Raw genomic sequence first — 24,939 nt, 5'->3', positions numbered from 1 at the left:
CCACACATGCGTCAGAAGACAACTTTGTGGAGCCACATCTGCCCTTCTACCTTTTTATAGGATCCAGAGGTTGAATTCAGGTCACCAGGTTTGCATGGCAAACCTTGAGCCGTGGCTGACCTCAGAAACTCTATGTAGCCAAGGATTATCTTGAACTTTTGATTACTTTCACCCCTCAAACGCTGGGAGTACAAACGCATGTCACCCCCCAGTTCATGCAGTTCCTGGGTCTTGAACTCAGGGTTTCATGCGTGTTAGACAATCATTCTACCAACTGATCTACAGCTCCAGGCCATCGCTAGCTCTTTTGATGTTTTTCTTTCATTAGAAGCCTCTGGTTCTCCAAGACACGTTACTGCCATCTGCTGGATGATGTGTCAAAGCAAAGACACACATCTATAGCAACACTCCCGTTGATGCAGGCTGAACTTACACAATGCGCAGCCCCACTCAGCTGGGAGCAACTAGCCTCAATGTAGGAGACAGACACCACAGACAGATGTTTATTGTGTGGTAGCTCAACAAATAACATGGGCTCCTGATATGGTGACCTCTGTGGCTTCTGGAATAGGGAAATGTTGGATGCCTGGAGCTGACGGGCTTGGGTTGACAAGCACCAGGTCAAGACAGAGACAATGTTTTTCTTTATCTTGTTTCTTTTGGTTCTTTGGTTGAGTCTTGGTCCTTGGCTTCATGGCCCCTGCAGAGGATTGTTTTGAAACCACTGAAGAGGATGCCTTCACAATCGCTGAAGAGGATACTTTCATGACATCTGCAGAGGGTGTCTTCAAGATTGATGCAGTGGGCACCTTCAAGGCATCTGCAGAGGGTGTCTTCATGATTGTTACAGAGGGTACCTTCATGGTATCCACAGAAGGTGTCTCCTTAATTGTTACAGAGGGTACCTTCATGGAAACTGCAGAAGGTGTCTTCATGGTTGTTACAGAGGGTACCTTCATGGAATCTACAGAAGGTGTCTTCATGACTGATGCAGAGGGTACCTTCATGGAATCTGCAGAGGGTGTCTTCATGACTGATATAGAGGGTACCTTCAAGGCATCTGCAGAGGGTGTCTTCATGACTGACATAGTGGGTGCATTCCTAGGAGGGCCCCGGGCTGGGTTGATATGCTTTCTGAACCCACATGTCTGATCTGTCAGTTGAAGCCTAGCTGTAGGATCCTCAGGGATATAGGTTTCTGTTGCCTTGGGGATAGGGACGTATATCTGAGGCTCTGCAGCCAAAAGCTTCCCTGTTGCAAGGAGACACAGGTTCAGGCAGTAGAAGTTTTTAGGTTCAGAAAGGTAGTATCCACAGTTCTCTGGGAGCTGCTTGGAAATATTTCTGACTGGGTCCTGTGCCTTGGATTTGTTGGTCTTGGAAGATATGGTGGATTTGGGGGCTTCTGAAGATGTCTGGAGCAGGATATAGGTCACTGGCGTTGAGGCTGGGGAAATATTCTTGGTTGTCATCATGGGGGGATGTCCTATCGCACATTGGGTGGCTTCAGTCTGGATCAGGATTCACAAGAGGCAGTGGCTCATGGATGGTTGGTGTGGTGCAGAGATTCCTGGAGATGGCTGTCGCTGAGATGACCTCAGAGGCCACCGCATTCCTACAGGAAAAGGAATTTCTGAGACCGGAGCAGGAATTCTAGGGAAACTCTCAGAAGGGAGGCTGTCTGTCTTTTTTTCATACTTCTCAATCATTTATCTACTTGCATTTATTCATAGGTTCACTCATTCAGTCCCCCCTCTACCTACTCAGTCATTCACTTCTCATTTCCTTGTAGGCTGATTCACATACCATTCATTCTGCATTGTTAACTGACTTATACGTTCATTAATTAATCCAGTAAATGCTGACCCTGCTGGCACTGGAAACATCTATAAAGGGTTATGTGCATGCCAGGTATACTGACAAGAGCTTAACATTAGCTTAAGGGCTGGGGAGATGCTCAGTGGTTCGGGGTTTGGGAGATGCTCAGTGGTTTAGGGCCAGGGAGATGCTCAGTGGTTCAGGGATTGGGAGATCTCAGTGGTTCAGGGATGGGAGGATGTTTGATACTCTTGCTGAGGACCTGAGTTCAATTCCTACCACCTAAACGGCAGTTTAAAAGCATTTTATAACTCCAGTTCCAGGGAACCTAGTAATTCTTCTTGTCTCTGTGGGCACCAGGCATGCATGCAGTTCGTACACATCCTTGTAAGTAAAATACTCATATACATAAAATAAAAGTAAACAAATCTTTAACAAGTTCAGCTTGCGCCTCTTAAAATTTCCATGAGGAAAGTGATTATTATAGACTGAATATTTGCAGCCCCACCCTCACGTTCCTGTTGAAGCCTGTGTTTGGGAGGTGTTGCGTAGCTATTTATTCTCACCTGGAACATTCCATGCATCCTGGAGGTAAGCTCCTTAAGATTCAGAAAGGGGGGTGCAAAGACTGTAAGAAAAAAACTCTCTGGATTGAGGAAGTCCCTGAAACTTAACAGATTCACAAGGCTCCACCCCCTCTAAGGTTATATAAATACTAAGAGCTGTGATTTGAGCAGAAGCTTTTCCAGTCCAAAGTTAAAACATACTCCCATGATCCTCCCAAAACACAGAGTTAGGTCTGTCACAGCAATGTCCCAAGACCTGGTATCCATTTCTGCCACAGCTATTTTCTGTTGCTGTGATAAAATACCATAATCAAAAGCAGCGTGGGCAGGAAAGGGTTCATTCCACCTTTCAGTATGCTATCCAGGGAAGCTGAGGCAGAAACTGAGGCAGAGCCCATGGAGGGGTTCTTCTTATGTCCTTGCTCCCCATGGGTTTCTCAGACTGCTTTCTTCTTTTTCTTTTTTTCTTTCTTTCTTTCTTTCTTTCTTTCTTTCTTTCTTTCTTTCTTTCTTTTCTTTTTTTTTTTTTTTTTTGTAGGTGGCTCTGAAAAGAGCCTTTGGGGTTGCAGACAGAGCGCTCACTTGGAGCTGGTGTACTTGGTGACGGCCTTGGTGCCCTCGGACACGGCGTGCTTGGCCAGCTCCCTCGGCAGCAGCAGGCGCACGGCCGTCTGGATCTCCCGGGACGTGATGGTCGAGCGCTTGTTGTAATGTGCCAGGCGCGACGCCTCGCCCGCGATGCGCTCGAAGATGTCGTTGACGAACGAGTTCATGATGCCCATGGCCTTGGAAGAGATGCCAGTGTCGGGGTGGACCTGCTTCAGCACCTTGTACACGAACACCGAGTACCTCTCCTTGCGGCTGCGCTTGCGCTTCTTGCCGTCCTTCTTCTGCGCCTTGGTCACGGCCTTCTTGGAGCCCTTCTTCAGGGCAGGCGCCGACTTCACTGGCTCAGGCATAGCGACACAGTCTAGTGGAACTGCTCTCAGACTGCTTTCTTATAGAACTCAGGACCATCTGCCTAGGGGTGGCCTCCCCGACAGTAGCCTGGGTCTTCCCACATCAATCGCTAATTCAGAAAATGCCCAAAGGACTTGTATACAGGCCAATCTTATGGAGGCATTTTCTTAATTGAGGTTTCTCCTTGTCGGGTGACTCTCTAGCTTGTGTCTCGCTGACAGGAAACTAGCCAGGCCAGCTGCTGAGGAACGAAGGCTCTCCAACCTGTAGAGCTGTCTGCTCCGAGTAGAGAGCTCAGGGCTCTAGCTTTCATGACCTGTCACCCATATTGGTGCGGGCTTTGGTGATGCAGTGGTCTCTGAGTCTTACATGCTCTTTTTTTTTCCTTTTTCTCCTGAGTCAGGGTTTCTCTATGTCACAGTCCTGGCTGTCCTGGAACTCACTGTAGACCAGGCTGGCCTCGAACTCACTGAGATCTGCCTGCCTCTGATTCTGAGTGTTGGGATTAAAGGTGTGCGCCACCACTGTGGGGCATATCCATCTCTTGTAAGTAACCCTTCACTCATACTCTGTAGGTAATCCCAGTGACTCATTGGTTCACCAAGTTAGACTTTGATTGTATTTTGCTTTGGTCTGTCTGGGATGAGGGATTTTTGTTTTTCCCCAGGAAGGATGTCATACAGCAGGAGGTCATAAAGGTGGGGCTCTATGGTGCGATTAGGAAGGAAGACCAGAGTGACAGTTGGCTGCCCTCCCTCGGACATAAAAGGACAAAACATGAATATGGCCACCTGTAAGTCACAAAGAAAGCCCTTACCTGTCGTGGAGCCATTTGGTACTTGCTTCTGAGCGTCTAGTCTCCACAACTGTGAGAAATAAATGCCTTCTGTTTAAGCCATCCAGCAGGAGGCGTTTTGTTACAGCAGCCTCAGCGGACTAAGACACAATTATGATCACGTTCTCTTTTTTGTCTTTCGGGGGAGGTTACGGGGGTGGAAGGTCACTGAGGTACCATTCATGCTAGGCAAGCACTGTGACATTGAGCTGCTTCCCAGCTCTGATCCCCACCTTCTGATCTTCCTTAGAGGATTTCTCTGCATAGCCCTGGCTATATTGGAACTCACACTGTAGACCAGGCTTGCCTTAAACTGAGAGATTTACCTGCCCCTGCCTCCTAAGTGCTGGGATTACATGTGTGATACCACCACCTGGCCTAATTCCCCACTTTTATAGGGAACTTGTTGTCACCGTTTGGAAATGTCCCCAAAGGCCTATGTGTTGAAGGCTGGGTCCCCAGTTTGTGGTGCCACTGGGAGGTGGCAGAACGTTTAAGAGGTAGGGCATGTTTGAAGGAAGTTAGGTCGTTGAGGCATGCCACTGAGGGGGATAGTAGGCACGTTCTCCCTTCCTTGTCCCCTTCTCTCTGCTTCTTGGCTGACAGGAGGCAAGCAGCTTCCTCTGTCCTACCTCCTCCACTGTGATGTGGTGTCTTGTCACAGGGCTGAAGGTGACAGGACCAAACGACTGTGGACTGAGACTTCGGCAACCATGAGCAAAAAGGACACATGCCATCTCTCTTTTTTCCTTTGGTCATGCTGAGGATGGAGTCCAGGTCCCGATGCTTTGCATTTGAGTTACATTCCCAGCGTCAGACTTCCTTTCCTTTTCCTTTTCCTTTTCCTTTTCCTTTCCTTTCCTTTCCTTTCCTTTCCTTTCCTTTCCTTTCCTTTCCTTTCCTTTCCTTTCCTTTCCTTTCCTTTCCTTTCCTTTCCTTTCCTCCCTCCCTCCCTCCCTCCCTCCCTCCCTCCCTCCCTCCCTCCCTCTCTCCCTTCCTTTCTTCCTCCCTTCCTTCCTTCCTTTTGGATAGTGTCTCCCTATGTTTCCTTGGCTGGTCTGGCCTGGAACTTGCTATGCAGAGATCCACCTGCTCCTGCCTCCTGAGTGCTGAGATTAAAGGCATACATCACTATACCTGGTTCCTGTCTTCTTTTTAAGTTGATTATCTCAAGTATTTTGCCACAACTATGGAAAGCTGACTAGCACAGCTGCTCTCCCCAGAGCCAGGTAACAGCAAAGCTAGGCTTGGAATCCAGCTGTAGTTCTGAGTGTAGCCTCTGCCTGGCTCTGCTCGACCATCTTCTGGAAACAAGGCCACCTCTCTGTTCCCAGGTCACCCTTCAATGGGGAGGGGTAAGACTTGGGGACCACACCAAGTGCTGTGGGAATCATAGGGGAGGCTCCCTCACTCACCTGAGAGGGATGTGGGTGACATGAAGGTCCTTGCTTCCTAGTTAATCATGCCCTCCTCATCTGTGACATCAAATCTATGCCTGGAAGAGGTCTTCATGCACTTATGCAGTGACATGTCGGTGACTCAGTCACCACAGAGCACTAACTGTGGCAGGGTTAGAGAAAGGGGCAAAATTACCTTTGTCCCTCTGGAGTGTACAATCAAGTGAATGGGACAGTCAGTGGCCATGCCGAAGCCATTGCACACGGTCCACTCACCCTCGTACGTCCTGTCTTGGTCTTTGGGGCCCATGCTCTACATGTGGGCTATGAAGGTGAGGGAGCTGAGAACCCTTGTTCTAACCCACCCGGCTCCAACTTTACCAAGCTGTGTACTCAATTGTCTTTGCCCCTCTGAGCCTTGATTTCCTAGTATCTAACATGGGGTAGTTCTAGATAAACTCTTAATGCTATTATCAGTCTGGTCAGCACTGCCCACATCTGCTTTCTGTGTTCTACACAGTCATGAGGTCTGACAGCACAGTCATGTATCATTTTAAAGAATTATTGCATTTAAAATTTATTGTGTGTGTGTGTTTCTCTGTGTGTATGTGTGTGTCATGGCTTGTGAGAGGACATCAGAGGGTCACTTGCAGGAGTCTGTTCTCTCCCCTCTACCATGTGTGTGCCAGCAATTAAACATAGTCAGGTCTAACAGCAGGTTTCTTTTTTTGTTGGGCCATCTCACCAGCCCCTTGCCTGTGTTTTAACAAATTAATTGGTTAGTTAATTATATAATTGTGTGTGGGAGAGTTTATATGCGCTCTCGGGACAGCACATGTGTGGAGGTCAGAGCACAGCTTGTGGAAGCTGGGTCTCGCATTTCACCTTGTTCTGAGGTAGGGGCTCTCTTGTTTCTGCTTGACTGGCCCACGAGCTTTCAGGTGGTTCTTCTGTCTCTGCCTCTCTCCCTAAGAATACTGGGATTACAGACACTCCTGCATCTGGCTTTTTATGAATTCAGGGGACCAGACTCAGGCTGTCTTTTATCTGCCGAGCCATCCTGCAGACCCTGGCTGAGTTATCCTGCAGACTCCAGACTTACCTCTCCTGAGTGCATCATTCCGGGCCTCCCTTTTACTGAGACGTTGTGACTTGAAAAAATTCTCATCTTTGGACAGTGAACCCAAGTGTAGTGGGCAAACATAGGCACCTCCCACTTCTAGGAAGACGTCCCGCTCTGCTCTCTCTCTTTCCCAGGGCTGAGTGGCAGTCAGGGAGGACACCATCTATGACATAGAACAAAGTGAGAAGAAATTTGGCCCTGCATGACTGTGTAGTTCAGAGTCACCCCTCTAGCCAGGACTACTAACCTCTGAAGCCTCCCAAAAGTTAGAAACAAAACACCTAATGGTCTGAGCCACGGGACTTTGGGGTTTCTTTGTTACAGCCACTTGGCATGCGCAAGGACATGGGACATCTGTGGTTTTATTATTTCTTTCTTGTCTGTCTTCCTTTTCTGTTAGCCTCTCCCTTCCCCAATTTAGCTGCAGATGACAAGCACCCTCATTTTGGGTTTTTGTCTGCTTCTCTAAGCATGGGTTGTTTACCCAGCGCATGGATGGGAAGCCAGTGTGACAGAAAGACAATGGTAGAACCCGAACTCCTTGTCAAGAGGCTCCTGCATCATCTCCTCCCAAGAGGGATGATTTCCCAGAGTGTCCATCCTCACAGTGAGCAGAGCCACGTCTCACACAGTTGACAGGGGAATGTCTCATGATTGTGTGATCATTGCATTTGTAAAAAAAAAAAAAAAAACCAGTGATCATAAATAATGTCTCTCTCTTCAAGCATTCAGCTCACTCTGGCTGGTGTGTGTGGGGGTAATAGTCACCGCCTCTCTTCTCCTTCCTGCTCTGTCTCCTTCCTCCCCACTTCACTCTCTTTCCCTTTTCCCCAGGGTCTTGCCATGATAGGTAAGCACTCCGTCCCAGAGCTATAACTCTGACCCCCATTATTTTTTTGTTTTGTTTTGAGACAGGGTTTGATGCTGTAGTCTAAGCTGGGCTTGAGCTTGTGATCCTTCTGTCTCGGCCTCCTGAGTACTGGAATCATAGGTGTGTATCACTGTGTCTTGTGGATCCTCCCCTTCGAACATTTGGGCTTGCTTGCGTGCATGCGTGCGTGCGTGCGTGCGTGTGTGTGTGTGTGTGTGTAGACATGATGCACATGTGGCCGTCAGAGGAGAACTTGCTGGAGTTAGCTCTCTCCTTCCACTTTGTGGGCTCTTAGGAATTGAACAAAGGTCATCAGACTTGGCAGTTTGACTGTAAATACGTTTACCCATGGAATTATCTCGCTCCCCCCTTCAGAGATAAAGTCTCCTGATGTTGACCTATGACTCTTGGGACTCGACCCATCCTCCTACTTGAACTCTGGAGTTGCTGGGCATACTGGGACATGCCATTGTGCCAAGCTGTTACTAATCCATCACCACTTTACAGATGAGGAGCCGAGATTCAGACAACACAGCAAACCCAAGATCACACGGCCTGAAATGGCAGAATGGAGTGGGCTGACGCCCTATAATAGTTGAAAGAATTTCACGGATGCAAAACTCAGTTGCCCTTTTCATGAAATCTCTATGATATTCTCAACCATATATTCCCAAACCAAAAAGAATGACTAGACCGCAAAGAACTGCCAGAAATGAGCATTCTTCTCAGGGGAGAGACTCCACCGCACAGTGGAGGGTCAACTGGTGAGCTGTGGAACAAGGCAGATCTGGGTTCAGCCATTTTCCAATTGAAGCCTTCTGTCTTCTCATCTGAGGCAGTAGAGGAGAGGGCCCAATAGTCATCTGCATGAATAAGGGGGCCTGTCTTGTCACCTGCTGCACTTACTTTTGTTTATATTTGGGATTTCCTATGAAGTGATGAAACCCAGATGAACCAACAGCAAGTGGTGTTTGCTGCTTTACAGGATTGGGAAGCTCAGTGTCAGGCAGGGGCTCAAACAATCGTGTCAAGGACCTGTCCTTTGTCCCAGCTGCTGTCATAGTTATGGTTTCCATGGCTGAAAAACACCATGATCGAAAACAACTTGAGAAGAAGTTCATCATCCAGGGAAGCCAGGCAGAAGCTCAAGCAGGAACCTGGGGCAGCAGCTGGTGCAGAGGCCATGGAGGAGCGCTGCTTACTGGCTTGCTCCTCATGCTTTGCTCAGCCTGCTTTCAGACGCAGGACCATCTGCCCAGGGTGGCACTGACCACGGTGGGCTGGGCCCTCCTACATCAATCGTTAATTGAGAAAATGTCCTACAAATTTGCCTATTGATGGAGACATTGTTTCTATTGAGGTTCCCTCTTCTCAGATGACTCTAGCTTGCCTCAAGTTGACACAAAACTAGGTAACATAGTTTCCTTCAGGGCATTGGTCTCCATGAACCAAGGGTCATGGGTCAAGTCAGGCTACCATCTTCTCATCTTGGGATGCAAAGGTAAGACAGATCTTCCTGCCATTGATGAAACCTCAGAGAACCCCAACAAGACTAGCAGTCATGTGCTTTCCCTGGAACAAACCAGTAGCTAGAAAGATGGCTTCTGCAGGTCTTTAATTTTTTTTTAAATTTATGTTTTAATGTGTATATTAATTTAAATAATGTATATGTATATCACTGTGTATGAGTACACACACCTGTGAATACAGGTGCCTGGAGAGTCCAAAATATGCTGTCAGATCTCTTGGAGCTTCATTTATAGCAAATTGTGAGTCACTTGAAATGGATGCTGGGAACTGAACTGGGGTCCTCTGCAAGAGCAGTGCATGCTCTTAACTGCTGAGCCATCTCTTCAGCCCCATCTCTTCGGTACATTTGTTTATGTGTGTGCACGCTTGTGTGCACCACGGTGCACATGTGGAGATCAGAGGACAGTAGCTAGTTCACAGCAAGTAGATACCACAGACATTACGTAGGTCACACGCAAGCTGATCACGGCCAGCATAGGCTACACAGGGAATTTTGGGTCAGCCTGTGCCAGAAAAACAACAGAGCTACAGGAACCCCACAAATGGGCTGGCAAGATGGCTCAGTCGGAAAGGTGCTTGCCACTGAGCCTGACAACCTGCGGTCAATCCCCAGGACCTACACGGTGATGGAGATTCTGAGTGCTAATATTACAGGTGTGCTCCCCCATGCCCAGTTCTTTAGATCAATCAGTGTGTTGTGAATGAGGGTAATAGCATTTCCCCCTGTGTGCCTGAGAGGCTTAGCTGAGATGCTGGCTCTCAGAGTTTCTCTGTGGCAGGGTTTCTTGTGGTAATCTAAACTGCTTTTATGTTAGCACATTTGTTCTGTACTGAGCTGCAAATCCCTTGTGGATGAAGGTTGGATTTAATCCAGCATTGAGTATTGGGAGTCTAAGAGCCAAGTGACTTTTCTTTTCTTTCCTTTTCCTTTTTGAGACAGGGTCTTCCTTTCTGGATCAGACTTGCCTCAAACTCACAGTGAGTCCACCTGCCTTCCCAAGTGCTGGGATTAAAGGCCTAAGTGACATTCCTTTAGATATGTCTCGTGCCTGTAGAGAAAGAATTCCTTCCTCCTTGGTGTGCCAGGAAGTTCCAATACATGTAGCTTAGAAATAAGACTTCACAAATCATAGGTCAGGCCTTCTGTGTGTGATAGCTTCTCAGGTCTGAATCGGGTCAAAAGCCATGGCACAGGGACTGGGGTGAGGCTCCATTGGTAGCGTGCTTGCTGCACAAACATAGGGATCCATTGCTGGGCAATGGCAGTGTGTGTTCGTAACTGCAGCCCTGGGTGGGGGGGCAGAGACAGATGGGTCTCAGGGGTTCACTGCCCAGTCAGCCTTTACAAATCAGTGAACTCTGAGTTCAGTGAGGGACCCTGTCCTAAAAAGTGAGGTAGAAATCAATAGAAGAATAAACCCAGGGCTGGAGAGATGGCTCAGCGATTAAGAGCATTGCCTGCTCTTCCAAAGGTCCTGAGTTCAATTCCCAGCAACCGCATGGTGGCTCACAACCACCTGTAATGAGGTCTGGTGTCCTCTTCTGGCTTTCAGCCGTACACACAGGAAAAATATTGTATACATAATAAATATTTTTTAAAAAAGAATAAACCCAGCGTCTTGTGGCCCTCACTTATACTTATATAAATAAGTGCACACACATATAATGTGTGCCCAATAAGCGTGTATAAGGTCCTTTTCATAGTGTCATCTTCAAAACCAGGTATTTTTTTTTTTTTGTCTTTTTACCTTCTGTTCATCTTAAGGGCAATATGTGACATTTTGCTGCTGCTTGTGCTTTTATTTCTCTCGCTGTGGAGTCTAGGCTCTGTTTCATGTGGCTGCTGGACCTTTGGGTCTCCTCCAGGATGCTTTGGAGCCTTGGGGGCTGCACGGCTCTGGCGAGCCCATTTTCATGTTCCCTAATATTTGTGCACCTGCCCTCCAAATGCATTATCTCGAAAAGCTAGACCCGGGCGGCACCTGCCTGTGCCCGCTGAAGGGCACCAAAGTCTCTTTGTAGTCATTCCCTGTAGCTGGAAATAATACAGAACAAATTGCAGAGTGCCTGGAATAAATATGTGAGGGTTTCCAAGCTGTGGGGACTGATTGTTAAGCTGGGCGCCTTGCTGCGGGGCAGGTTCCCTGAGATCGACTGCTCTCAGGCTGTGGATACTGTATGAGCTGGCAAGCCTGCCCCCAAAGACTCATTTGAAAGCTATACAGTGCAGTGCTGCCTCTCAGGGCATATTATTGAATATGGCAGTCTGTGTGAATCAGTGGCTTCTTGGCTGCAGAGAACCTGTGGGGTCCAGCATTACCACTCCTCGTACCTCCATGGCAGCTAAACTGGCCTTCAAATTACCTTCAATGCCTTAGCCTTGGAGACTGGTGCTGGCCTGACATCTATCCTCCCTCCCAACCCAGTGACCACTGTCTCTATTTTTCTCCTTGAGAGCTTTTGCTCCTGGTTCCTTGAATATGATCACAAATTTTGAAATCAGAGCTCTGCATTGGAGTAATGGCTTCACACTCACATTCTGCATGCTATGTGCAGCGACAGATACACAGTGGACTCAACAAACTGATTTTATTTATGTATTTTTTTCTAGGCAGGGTTTCTCTGTGTAGTCCTGGCTGTCCTGGAACTCACTCTGTAGACCAGACTGGCCTCAAACTCACAGAGATCCGCCTGCCTCTGCCTCCCGAGTGCTGGGATTAAAGGTGTGCGCCACCACAGCCCAGCAACAAATTGTTTTAAGACAAATGACTCCTGGGACCTGAGAGATGACTTAGTCAGCAAAGTGCTTGCTGCTCAAGCCTGAGCACCTGTGTGAGAAGTCGGTCCTGGAAGCACATTGTCCGTAACCCCAGCATCATAAAAACAGAGGTGGGGGATCCCTGCCACTCACTGTACAGACTAGCCACGTCTGTGATCTCTGGCCTCCACAAGCGCAAACACACACACACACACACACACACACACACACACACGCGCGCGCCAACCTTCGCATGTGGATTTTAGTATCTTTCTAGGATCATGGTTTTTGGTGGTGCTGGGGGTGGAACTCAGGGCCTAGCACATGGTGGACAAGTGTCCAACTCCTAAGTTGCGCCCTTAGACTTACCAATGTGGTTCTTAGGTTATGTAGCATGAGTAGGCTTATACAAATGGCCAGTCTGAAGCCCTGTGCCCTTCCATGCTTCTGTCTTATGTAAAATCCCTGCTAGAGGTCCTGCTTCATTTTTCTTGAGATTTCCAGTCATGTCTAGCTCCTGGCTCATATTAGCTGTTCAACACATTTTTTTTTTTTTGAAAACAAAACAACAAAAAACACAGGGTTTTATTTCCATCCCATTGGGCAGGGCTCGGCAGGGCAGGGAGCAGGCTCTCATGGAAGAAAGAGGCCTCTACTCTACTTGCCGGCGATGAGCGGGTTCCGTAGCACCACGATGACCGAGTCCCCGCGCAGGAACATCTTGGAGATGTAGCGGTCCTTGTTGACAGGCTTGGACTTCTTCTTGCCCTTGCTGCTCTTGGGGACCTCAGTCCACATCTCCTTCACATTCTCCAGCACCATGTTGCAGTGCCTGTCAAAGGCCTTCACCTGCCCCAGGAGCTTCTTGTTGTTGTGACAGTTAATGAGCACCTGTGTGTTGTTTTTGACCGACTGCGTGAGCACCGAGAGGGGGCCTGTGTTGAATTCCTCCCGCTTCTGCAGCTCCTCTGGGGTCATCTCACTCTTGGGTTTATTGAGGAGACTCATGGTGAAGGTTTCACTTGTGGATCACTCCCGCCGCCAGCGCGTTGCTCAGGTCTCCGGAGTAGAGCGACTGTTCAACACATTTTTAAGTGCTGAAGACTTAACATAGTTTATGCAATTAAGCAAATGTTTTTCAAACTGTTTGGTATGTTGGGAAAAGTTAGTGGATTGTAAACATTTTTTAAAAGCTACAAAAAGGTTCTAGGAGCATGGAAGACCAGCGAGCTTGACTGGACAATTGTAGTATGGAGCTGCGGGCCGCTTTCCGCCCAGCTTCTGCACGGCTAGCTTAACACCCGAAATAACAACACGCAAATTGTATTCTTTTAAACACTGCCTGGCCCATTAGTTCCATCCTTTTATTGGCTAATTCTCACATCTTGCTTTAACCCATATTTGATAATCTGTGTAGCACCATGAGGTGTGGCTTACCAGGAAAGATCTTTCTTTCTTTCTTTTTTTTTTTTAAAGATTTATTTATTTATTTATTTATTTATTTATTTATTTATTTATTGTATACACAGTGTTCAGCCTCCATGTATGCCCTCAGGCCAGAAGAGGGCACCAGATCTCATTACAGATGGTTGTGAGCCACCATGTGGTTGCTGGGAATTGAACTCAGGAATAGTAGTCAGTGCTCTTAACCTCTGAGCCATCTCTCCAGCCCACCAGGAAAGATCTTAACCTGCATCTGTGTAGGGTGGGAGAATCATGGCAACTGCCTGACTTGGCTTTCTTTCTCCCAGAATTCTGTTCTGTCTACTCCATCCACTTAAGGGCTGGCCTAACAAAGGCCAAGGCAGTTTCTTTATTAATTAACCAATGAAAGCAACACATAGAAAGCAACACCTCCATCAGACAATGAACTCTCTCCTTAACCAGGCAGAACTTACTGTCTGATTGAGCTGTTTCAGGAACTTGGCATCTGTTTTTCTTTGTTCTTATTTTGAAAAGTCTCACTCTGTTGTGGCGCCTGCTGGAAACTAAGCTGGAGACTTAAAAAGACACGCACATACAGACAGACAGAGACATAGGGACAAGACCTTGGTACAAGAGTGCCAACTTTATTGTGCTCCAGGGAAGCTTATATAGGGATCCTTAACTGATAGCCATGCCCCTGCTCTCGGGATCTTTCAGCTGCAGGCCTCATCAGAGTCCACTCCCCTGCCATCAGGGTCTCGTGCTCAGAGCAGCTGCAAGCAGAGGCATTTTGCTCAGTTCACTCCAGCAAGCAAAGGGTCTGAGGCAGGCAAAGAAAGTCAAGGGGCCAGGGGTCTGCAGATCCCAACAGCTCCTCCTTTTCTGTATAATTAGACCTGGCCTGTCTTGGGTTACATAAATGCATATTCACATCTTACCCATCATCAAGAACACTTGCCTCAGCATGTGAGGCCTGTCTTAGGTTGACTGTGACAGGCTCCTGTCTTACCCATCTCTGGCTCACTGGTCTTTTCATAGCCTGCTAACCCATAATGCTCTTGGAGGAAGCTCACTTTCTTGGGCAAATAGCGATTTACATTGCTGTTGCTGCTGCTGCTGCTGCTGCCTGTTGTAGAAGCAGAACAACAGAAACCCTCCAGCCACAGGAGTTCCTAAGACCAGCTGTTCAGCCAGCCTAGGCCGTATGGGAGTAGCTGGACTGGCATGAGCGTGGCACAAATATAATGAAAGGAAAGGGAGCAGCCAACCGCATGCTCGACTGTTCTTATAAAAGGAGGTCTATAGGTCAAACTGAAAAATGCCCTGGCGAAAATTATATAGGGAATTCTAGATCTCTAAGGCAGTGGCAACATGTCTGGCTAGGGGACCAAGAGTGCTAGCCACAGCAGTCATCTGACTGATGGCAATTCTGGTTGTCTCAGAGGCTGCAGTGGTGACAGTAGCAGTCTCGGTCAGGATGGCTCAGCACCAGTTGACTCACTAGCACAGGCACTCAGCCTGGAACCTGACCCATAGCAGCAGTTATCTCATTCAGCATCCCAACAGCTGTTCAAAAGACACAAAACTTAAAAACAGTTAAGGGCAGAATCATTAATGAGCCACAGACAGCCTCATGAGCAGCCTTATTTTGGCTCTGATTTTCCATCTTGCTGTGCTATTAAACAAGGTAGAATCCTTCACAGTCAAGGGCACAAAATTTAAATAGGCATGAAGTCCACAGAGATACCATCCCATGAAGGTAGACCCTACACCACATTGGGCTGGATTCCGGAAATGAAACTCCCTGAGAATCTTTGCTAACATTCTTGTAAAGTGATCACAGTCTCCATCACCATAATAAATAATGTGCTCTGGCCATAAGCCATAGTATCGGGCCAACATTTAGCACAAGGAGAAAGAAAACCCAGCAAAAATAAAACACAAACTACTAGATAGTTTCCACATACCAATAGCATTATTATGTCTCCAATCAATGGAAATGACTGGTTGTTCCATAGCTCAATCAATGGAAAGGAAGTACAGCCACACGGGAATATCCAGGCCTTTCAGCATCAGCACTGATGGATTCCTGACTGGGACCCATCGTACCTATTGGTCGTGGCTGATGGTCAGGAGAACCGTCCATAGGACGTACAAGCCATTCAGGAATCCAAATGGGGCTTTCAATAACCTGCAGAAACACACATACACTTCCATGCTCCCAAATGAGGGCTGGATCAGGCCCCTTCCATGTTCCAGTCAACACGTCCTTCCACACTGTACCATCAGAGGAGTAGAGCCACAGGGCTGCCAGTGCCACTGAGCAGTCGATGAGTGTGTGATTCAATCGTTAGAAAATTTAATATATAGAGACCATTAGAAAGGATATCTCGGGGAGCACTATACTCCCTCTTTTTTATTTTATGAATATAGTCTTTGAGAATTTGGTGAGCTGTTCCACTATAGCTTGTCCCTGGGGATTATAAGGTATTCCTGTCTTATGAAGGATGTCATAACTGTCACAGAATAATTGAAAGCCTTTACTGATATAAGCTGGTCCATTGTCTGTTTTAATCAATTTTGGGGCCCCCATGTAGGCAAAAGCTTGGAGGTAATGACTTTTTACATCCTTTACCTTTTCCCCTGAGTGGGCAGAGGGAGGTAAAGAGCATGCCTGAATAAGTGTCCACAGAAATGTACAAATCCCAATTTGCCAAAAGATGCCTCATGAGTAACATCCATCTGCCAGATATGATTGAGCAAAAGACCCAGAGGATTAACTCCTAGATGAGGAACAGGAGCAAGTTCTGCACACAAAGGACATGCTTTAACGATCTTAAGAGCTTGTTCCTTAGAAATTTTATATGTGAGCCTCAAAGAAGTAACATTAAGATAGAATTTATCATGAGCCTGCTGGGCAGAGGTCAAGGATTCCTGGGGTAGAGAGATTAAGAGAGCAAGGATCATTTGATCAACCTGTGCATTGCCTTCACTAAGAGGGCCAGGTAAGCCAGAATGTGCCCAAAGGTGGCCAACATAAATCTTATGAGATCTTTTCCGTAAAAGTAATTGAATATTAGTCAACAATTCATGAACTGCAGAAGTAGTGGCTACATTTCTTGCCATTTTCAAGGGGAGAAGAACCTTAGCAACATATATGCTATCAGTAAAAAGATTAATAGGTTCAGCTGGAAAGGTAACTAAGGCTAAATAAATAGCAGCCAATTCTACTATTTGTGCAGACTTATAGGGTACTTTTATTTTAACAGTCTTCTGGGCTATGACTATGGCAGCTGTGCCATTGGAGGATCCATCTGTAAATATATCAAGGTCACAGTCTAGGGGAGCTAGTGAAATAATTTTAGGAAAGCAAACTGGACGTTCCTCAAAAATTTTACTAATTTATTAGGGGGTAATGATTGTCAAATTCAGCAGACTGAGTGGTTAAAAAGATGGTCTATTCCAGGCTAAATAACTGGAGTCAGTCAAGCTGTTCCTTATGTATGGAACAATTGCTTTATCAGTGATTTTGCCAAACGTCCTAAGACTTTTCAGGTAGGCAGTGTGCAACACCTCCAGGACAGCCAAAAGATAGGGCTGCACAACCTTTTTGGGAGAGGCTCATCTGTGCACCCAGAGAATAGGTCCCTCCTGCCAAAAGACTGCAGTGGGCTGCAAGGCTATGCAAAAGAGCAGCAGAAACAAAGGCTGATGATAATCAATATAATTCAGATGAGCTTCTGCTAACCACTGTTTGACTAATCTAAGACATGCATAGCCTTCAGGTGTCGGTAGTCTGGGAGACGTGGGGTTTGAGTCACTTCTTAAGATTTCAAATAAAGGTTTTAGTTCTCCTGTTGTTAATCTCATTGATGGTCTAATCCAATTAATGTCTCCAAAAGCTGTTGAAAATCATTAAGAGTGCTGAGCTGATCTATTCTAAGAGTGATCTTTTGTGGTCGAACTCCAGTCTGTAGGAGCTGATGGCCCAAATACTGAAAAGGAACCATAGTCTATATTTTCTCAGGGGCAACAACTAAACAAGACAGTTGGCAGTCCCTCATGAAGTGTCTGCAACCCTGCATACAAATCACATTCCCTTGAGGCTGCAATAAGAATATCATCCATATAATGAATGATATATAACTGGGGATGTTGCTCCCTTAGGGACTGCAAGACTCTGGAAACATACAACTGGCAAAGAGTTGGACTATTAACCATGCCCTGGGGCAATATAACCCGTTGATACCTTTGGTGCAGCTCTCTGAAATTAATAGAGGGAACACCAAAAGCAATTTTGGGTGAGTCCTCAGGATGCAAAAGAATAATAAAAAAGCAGTCCTTGAGGTCATGTGACCACCATGTGATCATCCTTAGGGATAGCCACAGGTCTTGGCAGTCCTGGCTGTAATGATCCCATAATTTAACCTGGCTAAGGTCCTGCAATAGTTGCCAACTGCTAGATTTCCTTTTGATAACAAATATGGGGGTATTCCAAGGGAAGAGGGTGGGACTATATGCCCAGCAGCTAACTGTTCTTGCACAAGCTGCTGAGCAGCCAGTAACCTTTCTTCTGACAAGGCCACTGTTCCACCCATACTGGCCTACTTTCTCTCCATTTAGTGGGAATTGCAACTTGTGGCTCAACAGTGGCCCTCAGAATAAATTTTCCAACCTTGTTCTGTCCCTGTCATGTCCCACAGTCAACCCTTCCTCGGCAGTAGCCTGTGGATCCCCCCTGAGGATCTCTGCCCAGCCCCCACCCAGGACTAAAGCCCTGGTCTGCTAAGGTATGCTGCATGGGTTCAGTGGTCAGAATTGCCCCCATAGCTTACAAATCTTACTGATGTGTGCCACCATAACTGGCCAGAGCAGCAGGCAGGCTCAGGGACCCTCCGTGACTGCTGCCATCTTCTGGGCCTCTCTGTTAGTATTCACAGAGGTGGCTGCCCTTGTGAAGCTAGGCTCCAGCTGCCACCTCTCCACTCACAGGGACTCTGGGAAGCGGGTTCGGGAATCATGGAAAGGGCCCAAACTCGTCCTGCCACTGCCTTCTCCATACGCAGTGGACAGACTGGCAGCCCAGAAGGGTCTGAGCGGCTCCAGCCCTCCCTGGCTTGAACACTTGCCACTCATTCACTGATGCTCCTGGCACCACTGCGGTGTCCCCTTCACCCCTACAACCTTCAACAAACAATCACTTAGGGAATTTGGGCATCATTCCTCTATAAACTACTTCCTGCTGTTTATTAGGCAATGTATCTTTGGGGGTATTCATGGTGACCCTTTGTGGGGGGGTCCTGGTCCAAACAAATCCGTAGACTCAAACCCCAAAGTCAAAATACCTTTTTGCTGGTTTATCTTCGCAGCCCTTACAATAAAATGTCTCTTCTGTGTATATATTACTTTCTGTATATACTACTTTTTAAAAACTGTGTTTAATTCCAGTGCCCTGCTTCTCTAAAAGAACTACTAATTGACCCGAACAGAATTACTGGCACCCATCTTCAATCTGCCCTCACCATCAATCTCTTACTTGTTTGCTGGCCATCTTTCCAAGGACGATCTCCCAATGTCTCCCCAATTCCTGGTCTCATTGGGGGGCCTCCATCTGTAAAACTACACCATTTCTGTTCAGCATTTTACGGGAACTAGGCTGAAGATTTAAAAACACACAGAACAGACATAGACAGACAGACAGGGCCACAGGGACATCTTTGAGACAAAAATGCCAAGAATGTCCACTTTATTGTGCTCAGGGGCAGCTTATATAGGGCTCTTGCCACGCTCCAGCTCTTGGGATCTTTCAGCTGCAGGCCTCAACAGAACCCACTCCTCTACTATCAAGGTCTCGTGCTCAGAGCAGCTGCAGGCACAGGTGTTTTGCTCAGTTCACTCTAGCAGGCAAAGGGTCTGAGGCAGGCAAGGAAAGTAAAGGGGCCAGGGCTCTGCAGCCCCCAACACTGTGTGTCCCAGGATGACCTAGAACTTATTATGTAGCTCAGATTTACTTAAAACTCACTGTGATTGTCCTGCCTTGAACTTCTGCATGCTGGAATCACCTGCACAAGTCACCATCTGGAGTCTGTGCAAAGGATTTCAGTGCCTGAGGCAGGCTAGGGTTAACTCAATAAAACCGTAGAAGAAAATGTCCCCCACCTAAGGAAGGATATGCCTACTAAGGTACAAGAGCATACAGAACACCAAATGGACTGAACCAGAAAAGAATTCTCCAGGGCACATGGTAATGAGAACACTAAATGTACAGAACAGAGAAAGTCTACTAAAAGCTGCAAGGGAAAAGGACAAAGTAACATGAAGGCAGACCTATTAGAATAATACTTGAATTTTCAAAGGACACTCTAAAAGCCACATTCTGGTGGATGTGTTGTAAACTCTAAGAGACCACAGATGCCAGCCCAGACTACTATATTCAGCAAAACTTTCAATCACAGTAGTTAAAGAAAGAAGGCTATCCCATGATAAAACCAGATTTAAGCAGTATCTATATATAATTTGAACCTACAGAAGATGCTAGAAGGAAAACTTCAGCCTGAAGAGGCTAGCCACACCCAGGAAAACACAAGAAATAAATAACATAAGACCACCAAATTGAAAGAATGGGGAAAAACTCACATCATAACAACAAATTAGTGGCATTAACAAATATTGTTCACTGATAACTCTCACTATCAGTGGTCTCAATTCCCCAGTAAAAAGACACAGACTAACAGAATAGATGTTAACATAGGATCCATCCTTCTGCTGTGTAACCCTTCTGCGCATAACCCTGACAGTCCTAGAGAGTAAGGAACTCAAGACTGGGATGATTCTCCCTAGGAAGAAAAAATAGACTAGATTGTTATGGATGGATGGCAGGGGTTGGGGGTTGGAATGGGGGGATCAACCAGGGAGGGGAAGGGAAGAGAAGGATGAAGGGTGGGAATGGGGAGGGACAGCTAAAACTAAGGACTGTTTGAAATGTCGTATGGAAATCTAGTACTGCTGTGGAGTGTCTTCCTCTACACTAGGAATATGTTTTGCTCTCATTGGTTGATAAATAAAGCTGCTTTGGCCTATGGAAAGGCAGGATAGAGCCAGGTGGGAAATCCAAGCAGAGATACAGGAGAAGAAGGGCAGAGTCTGAGACTTTTTATGTGAATATTTTCTGTGTGTGAATGAATGTGTATATCTCTGCATCTATATGCATTTTTGTGCTTTTTCTGTGTCTCTTTTTTCCTGTTTGATTGTTTTGTCCTATTCTGATTTGTTTGTCCTGGAACTAGCTCTTGTAGACCAGGCTGGCCTCGAACTCGCAGAGATCCGCCTGCCTCTGCCTCCCAAGTGCTGGGATTAAAGGCGTGCACCACCACCACCCGGCTTGTTTTCTCTAAAAAATAATATGTGATTATTTTTGAAAGGTCTTTCTTTATGTTTTTGTTGAGACCTGATTTTTCTGTGTATCTCTGGAGGTCCTGGAACCAGTTCTACAGACAAGGTTAGCTTCCAACTCTGAGAGCTGCCTGCCTCTACCTCTCAAGTGTTGGGATTAAAGGTATGTGTGTTGTGGAATATTAATTGAAGATGTGTTACATTTGTTTATACTGTGAAATATTTGTTTAATGATGCAAAGATGTGTTGCATTCTTTTATGTTGCATTTGTTTAACTCTGTAAAGCTGTGTTACTTTGCCTGTCTAAAACACCTTATTGGTCTAATAAAGGGTAGAAGAGCCAGTAGCTAAGTAGGAGGGACAGGTGGGGCTTCCAGGCAGAGAAAATAAAAAAAGAGGAGAAGGAGTGAGAAAAGGAGAAGGAGAGGAAGACTCCAGGGGTTGCCACCCCGTCACACAATTAGCCATGGAATAAGAAGGAAAAGAAGGTATATAGAATAGAGAAAAGTAAAGGCCCAGAGGCAAAAGGTGGATGGGATAATTAAAAAAAACTGTTTAGAAATAATCCAAGATTTATTTATAAATAAGAACAAGTCTCCATGTATTTATTTGGGAGCTAGACGGGGGGGGGGGGGGGGGCTCAAAGACCTAAGAGTAAAAACAAAAAATCAACTACACATGTGTGTCATCACACCCAACTGCCTGTCTGTTTTCTAAGGAGAGACAGGGTGTTGAACCAGATGGCAAGGGAAGTGAGGAGGAAATGGGGGGGGGGGGGGAGTAGGGATAAAGGAAACTGTAATCAGAATATATTGAGTGAAAAAAATTTATTTTCAATGAAAGAAAATGAAAGTTAAGCTGTTTGTTGTAAGTTCAAAGTAGAGCTTTATGATTTCAGGAGATGAAATCCCCATGGTATCCACAGAGGAAAAAAAATACATACACATAAGTATGTAAATTCAGAAAAATACACACATGTAAGTGTGTGCATTCAGAAAAATACATACATCTAAGTGTACACATTCAGAAAAAATACATACACATAAGTGTGTAATTCAGAAAAATACACATAAATGTGCGCATTCAGAAAAATAATACACATAAGTATGTGAATTCAGAAAAATACATACATGTAAGTGTGTGCATTCAGAAAAATACATACATCTAAGTGTGCACATTCACAAAAATACATACACATAAGTGTGTGCATTCAAAACATGCATGCACACAAAAGGAAATAAGACAAAACATTTTACTGTGGAGAATCAGCTAAATACAAAAAGAGGGAATAATGCAGGAAATTAGGGGCAAAAAGCTATAAGATTACAGAATGAATTTACAAAAATATGATCCAACTACCCGTTATCCACAAGAAACTCATTTTAGAGCTACAGACACAAGAAGATTGAAAGTGAAAGGAGAGAAAAATATTCTGTGGAAGTATAGATAGAAGAGAGGAGGGTGGTTATAAATAAGCCAGGCGCCAAAAGACAAACAATACATGGTGCTACTTAGTGAGGGGTAGCCTGATGCATAGAAACAGAAATAGGAATGAGACAGAAGACATCCAATGTTGATCTCTGGCTTTCAAATGTATGCTTGGGCATGTGTGTATGCACACACACACACACGCACACACACTCTAGCGAACATGCATATGTGCACATGTATACAGGAACAGGTATGTACATGACACACACAAAGTTTAAAGAAAAAGCTGGGCACAGTGGCAGCTTTTTATTTTTTTTTTCCCTGAGACAGGGTTTGTTTGTGTGACAGCCCTGGCTGTCCTGAAGCTGGCTGTTTAGACCAGGCTGGCCTTGAACTCACAGGGATCTGTCTGCCTCTACTTCAGTGTGCTGGAATTAAAGGCATGCACTATCATGCTTGGTTTGGTGACAACTATTTTAAATAACAGAATATGGAAAGCTGAGGCAAGATCCTTCTCCAAAGTTATTAATAAAGAAAATGAAAGCTGTTAAAGAACACTACATGTAATAATATTTTATGATTTTTTTGGCTTCATTTTGTGTGTCTATAGGTGTCATTGTGGGGTATCTGTGTTAAATGCATTTTCTGATGGTTGTTATATAAAAAGTGTGAAAGCCAAGGTGTGGTGGTTCTGTGCCCAGGCTGTAGAGTCAGGTAGATGTGTATCCAAACCGCCTTCTACTGTTGTTGACTATGAACCCTTGTGCAAGTTCCTTAACCACTCTGGGCTTCATTTCCTAAAAGAAGACAAGTGTAAGGGCCCATGCTCTAGAACTATTGTCTTGTGCAGATAAAGCTGGGTGCTTAGAGTATGGACCGTCCCCTGTAAGCTCAGAAGTTTGCATGCTTGGTCCCCAGCTGGCAGAGCGAATTTAGAAGGCTGTGGAACATTTAGGGAAGAGGAGCTTAGATGGAGGAAGTGGTCGTTGGGCGCAGGTCTCGAGATTTTCTAGCCTGGCTCCACTTCCTGTCTCCTCTCTGCTTCCTGGCTGCAGACACAATGTGACCAGTTGCCTCAGGCTCCCTCTGCTCTTGTTGCTAAAATTTCTTCCCTTGGCAAGAGACACAACCATTTACTCCTCCTCCACAGGCCCCAACAATAGTGGAAGTTCTAACAAAGTTCACCACTGAGTGACCTTCCAGCAGCTCCACTGGGAGCTTTGTCCCCAGCAGGGATGATGACTCTCCAAGGCTCCGTAGACAGAAACTAATCCCCCTTGCCCACCCCCTTCCACCCACACCTATATCCTCTAGCTCCTCCCCCAAAACCAGGGGAAATTAGGGCAGAATTGCATGTAGCTGGGTAGGAGTGGGTGGCTGGATACTCAGGTGAGGGTTCGATGTCCCTCCCCACCCCTCCTTCCAAGAGGGATGTCAACAGTCACCAAGTCCAGCGGTGACCATCTTTGGTGAGCAGGCCAAATTTGGCCTGTGGCACTTTGGCTCTAAGGATATTTCTGTACAACAGCCTTCTTAGCCACAGTGGACTATACCTCCTCAGACTGCGAGCCACGATAAATCCCATGTCTCTTAAGTTGCCTCTTATTTTTTAAGATTTATTTATTATATATATAGAATTCTGCTGACATGTATGTCTGCATTCCAGAAGAAGGCACCAGATTTCATTATAGGTGGTTGCGACCCACCATGTGGTTGCTGGAACTCAGGACCTCTGGAAGAGCAGCCAGTGCTCTTAACCTCTTGAGCCATCTCTCCAGGCCCTTAAGTTGCTTCTTATTTGTTCGTGACAAAAATAAAAATAACCCAGGTGGCATTCTGCCTGGCACATTGCTGGTGTTCCCTGAATGCCACCCATTGTTACCCTTAAATTTAGTTGCATTTCCTGTCAAGATGTAGAATCTAGGAACAATATAGCCAGCTGAAATATATATGTATATATGTGTATGTATGTATGTGTGTGTTTGTCTTTAGGAGACGGTAGACATTTCCTTCAGGCTTTTGCATCCTTAGGTTTGGCAGTGATAGACTCCCTGAAGGAAGCAAGCCTTGGGGATATCCCTTAATGATGGAGAAGATGCAGGTGGATGGTGTGCAAGCTGTGTGGAAGTGTGGGGGCTTAGAAGTGTGGGCCTCTCCCTGGCTTTCAGTAACTGATGATTCTCGTTTCTCTCTCTCGTGTGTGTGTGTGTGTGTGGTGCTGGGAAGAAACTCGCCCATTTGGGGAGAAACTCTGGGTGAGGCTATTTTCAGTTGTGAGAACACTGTTTGGGATGAGAATAGAAATGGGCCTCCATCTGCCCAGCTGGGTTATTAGCATCCATTTGGAGGAAGGAGGTTTTGAAAGTGCAGGGGGGCTACCCACAGCTAGCTCTTTTTTTCTTCTCTGCAAACCCTCTGGATTTAGCCCTTGGAAGTTCTTCTGAATCAGACACTTTTGGAAGAAAGTCTTAAACACCTAGGAGGCCTTAAAGGGTTTGTTTATTTATTTACAATTGTCTAATTAGACACAGGACATTGGGTATGCACAGCCAACACTCTACCATTGAGCTATATCCTCAGCCCTATTTATTTATCTCCTGTCTGGATGCATGTAGAGGTGAGAGGTCACTGGCAGGTGTCTTCCTTAACTGCTCTTCATCTCTTTATCTTCTTTTTGTGTGTTTGTGTGTGCGTGTGTGGTGGTATGCACACAGGTGTGAGTATACAGGCCTGTGTGTGTGGAGGCCAAAGGAGGAGGTAAGACATCCTGTCTTATCCCTCTGTATCTTCTTCCCTTCACATAGGGTCTTCTCTTAGTCTGGAGCTGTGCTGG

At 46.1% G+C, this 24,939-nt stretch overlaps 3 protein-coding genes across 3 annotated transcripts; all 3 read right to left on the bottom strand.

Moving 5' to 3' along the window:
- Positions 1-518: 518 nt before the first annotated feature.
- On the bottom strand, positions 519-1,472 carry LOC130879916 (uncharacterized). The gene has a single exon (XM_057778741.1). It carries the CDS (start codon positions 1,470-1,472, stop codon positions 519-521), a length of 954 nt encoding a protein of 317 aa, XP_057634724.1.
- Positions 1,473-2,962: 1,490 nt separating this feature from the next.
- On the bottom strand, positions 2,963-3,343 carry LOC130879539 (histone H2B type 1-C/E/F/G/I-like). Its single transcript, XM_057778169.1, has one exon. The coding sequence runs from the start codon at positions 3,341-3,343 to the stop codon at positions 2,963-2,965; it is 381 nt and encodes a 126-aa protein (XP_057634152.1).
- Positions 3,344-12,416: 9,073 nt separating this feature from the next.
- Positions 12,417-12,866, bottom strand: LOC130880457 (small nuclear ribonucleoprotein Sm D2-like). The gene has a single exon (XM_057779490.1). The coding sequence runs from the start codon at positions 12,864-12,866 to the stop codon at positions 12,516-12,518; it is 351 nt and encodes a 116-aa protein (XP_057635473.1). The 3' UTR covers positions 12,417-12,515.
- Between the last annotated feature and the right edge of the window lie 12,073 nt (positions 12,867-24,939).

This window comes from Chionomys nivalis, chromosome 8 (assembly GCF_950005125.1).
Source record: "Chionomys nivalis chromosome 8, mChiNiv1.1, whole genome shotgun sequence".
NCBI lineage: Eukaryota > Metazoa > Chordata > Mammalia > Rodentia > Cricetidae > Chionomys > Chionomys nivalis.
The sequence above is the reverse complement of the archived record's forward strand: the minus strand, read 5'-3'. Positions and strand labels throughout refer to the sequence as shown.

Bases quoted from the DNA above. Each gene is read 5' to 3' on its own strand.
- LOC130879539 (XM_057778169.1), bottom strand. From the start codon at position 3,343: ATGCCTGAGCCAGTGAAGTCGGCGCCTGCCCTGAAGAAGGGCTCCAAG.
- LOC130880457 (XM_057779490.1), bottom strand. From the start codon at position 12,866: ATGAGTCTCCTCAATAAACCCAAGAGTGAGATGACCCCAGAGGAGCTG.
- LOC130879916 (XM_057778741.1), bottom strand. From the start codon at position 1,472: ATGACAACCAAGAATATTTCCCCAGCCTCAACGCCAGTGACCTATATC.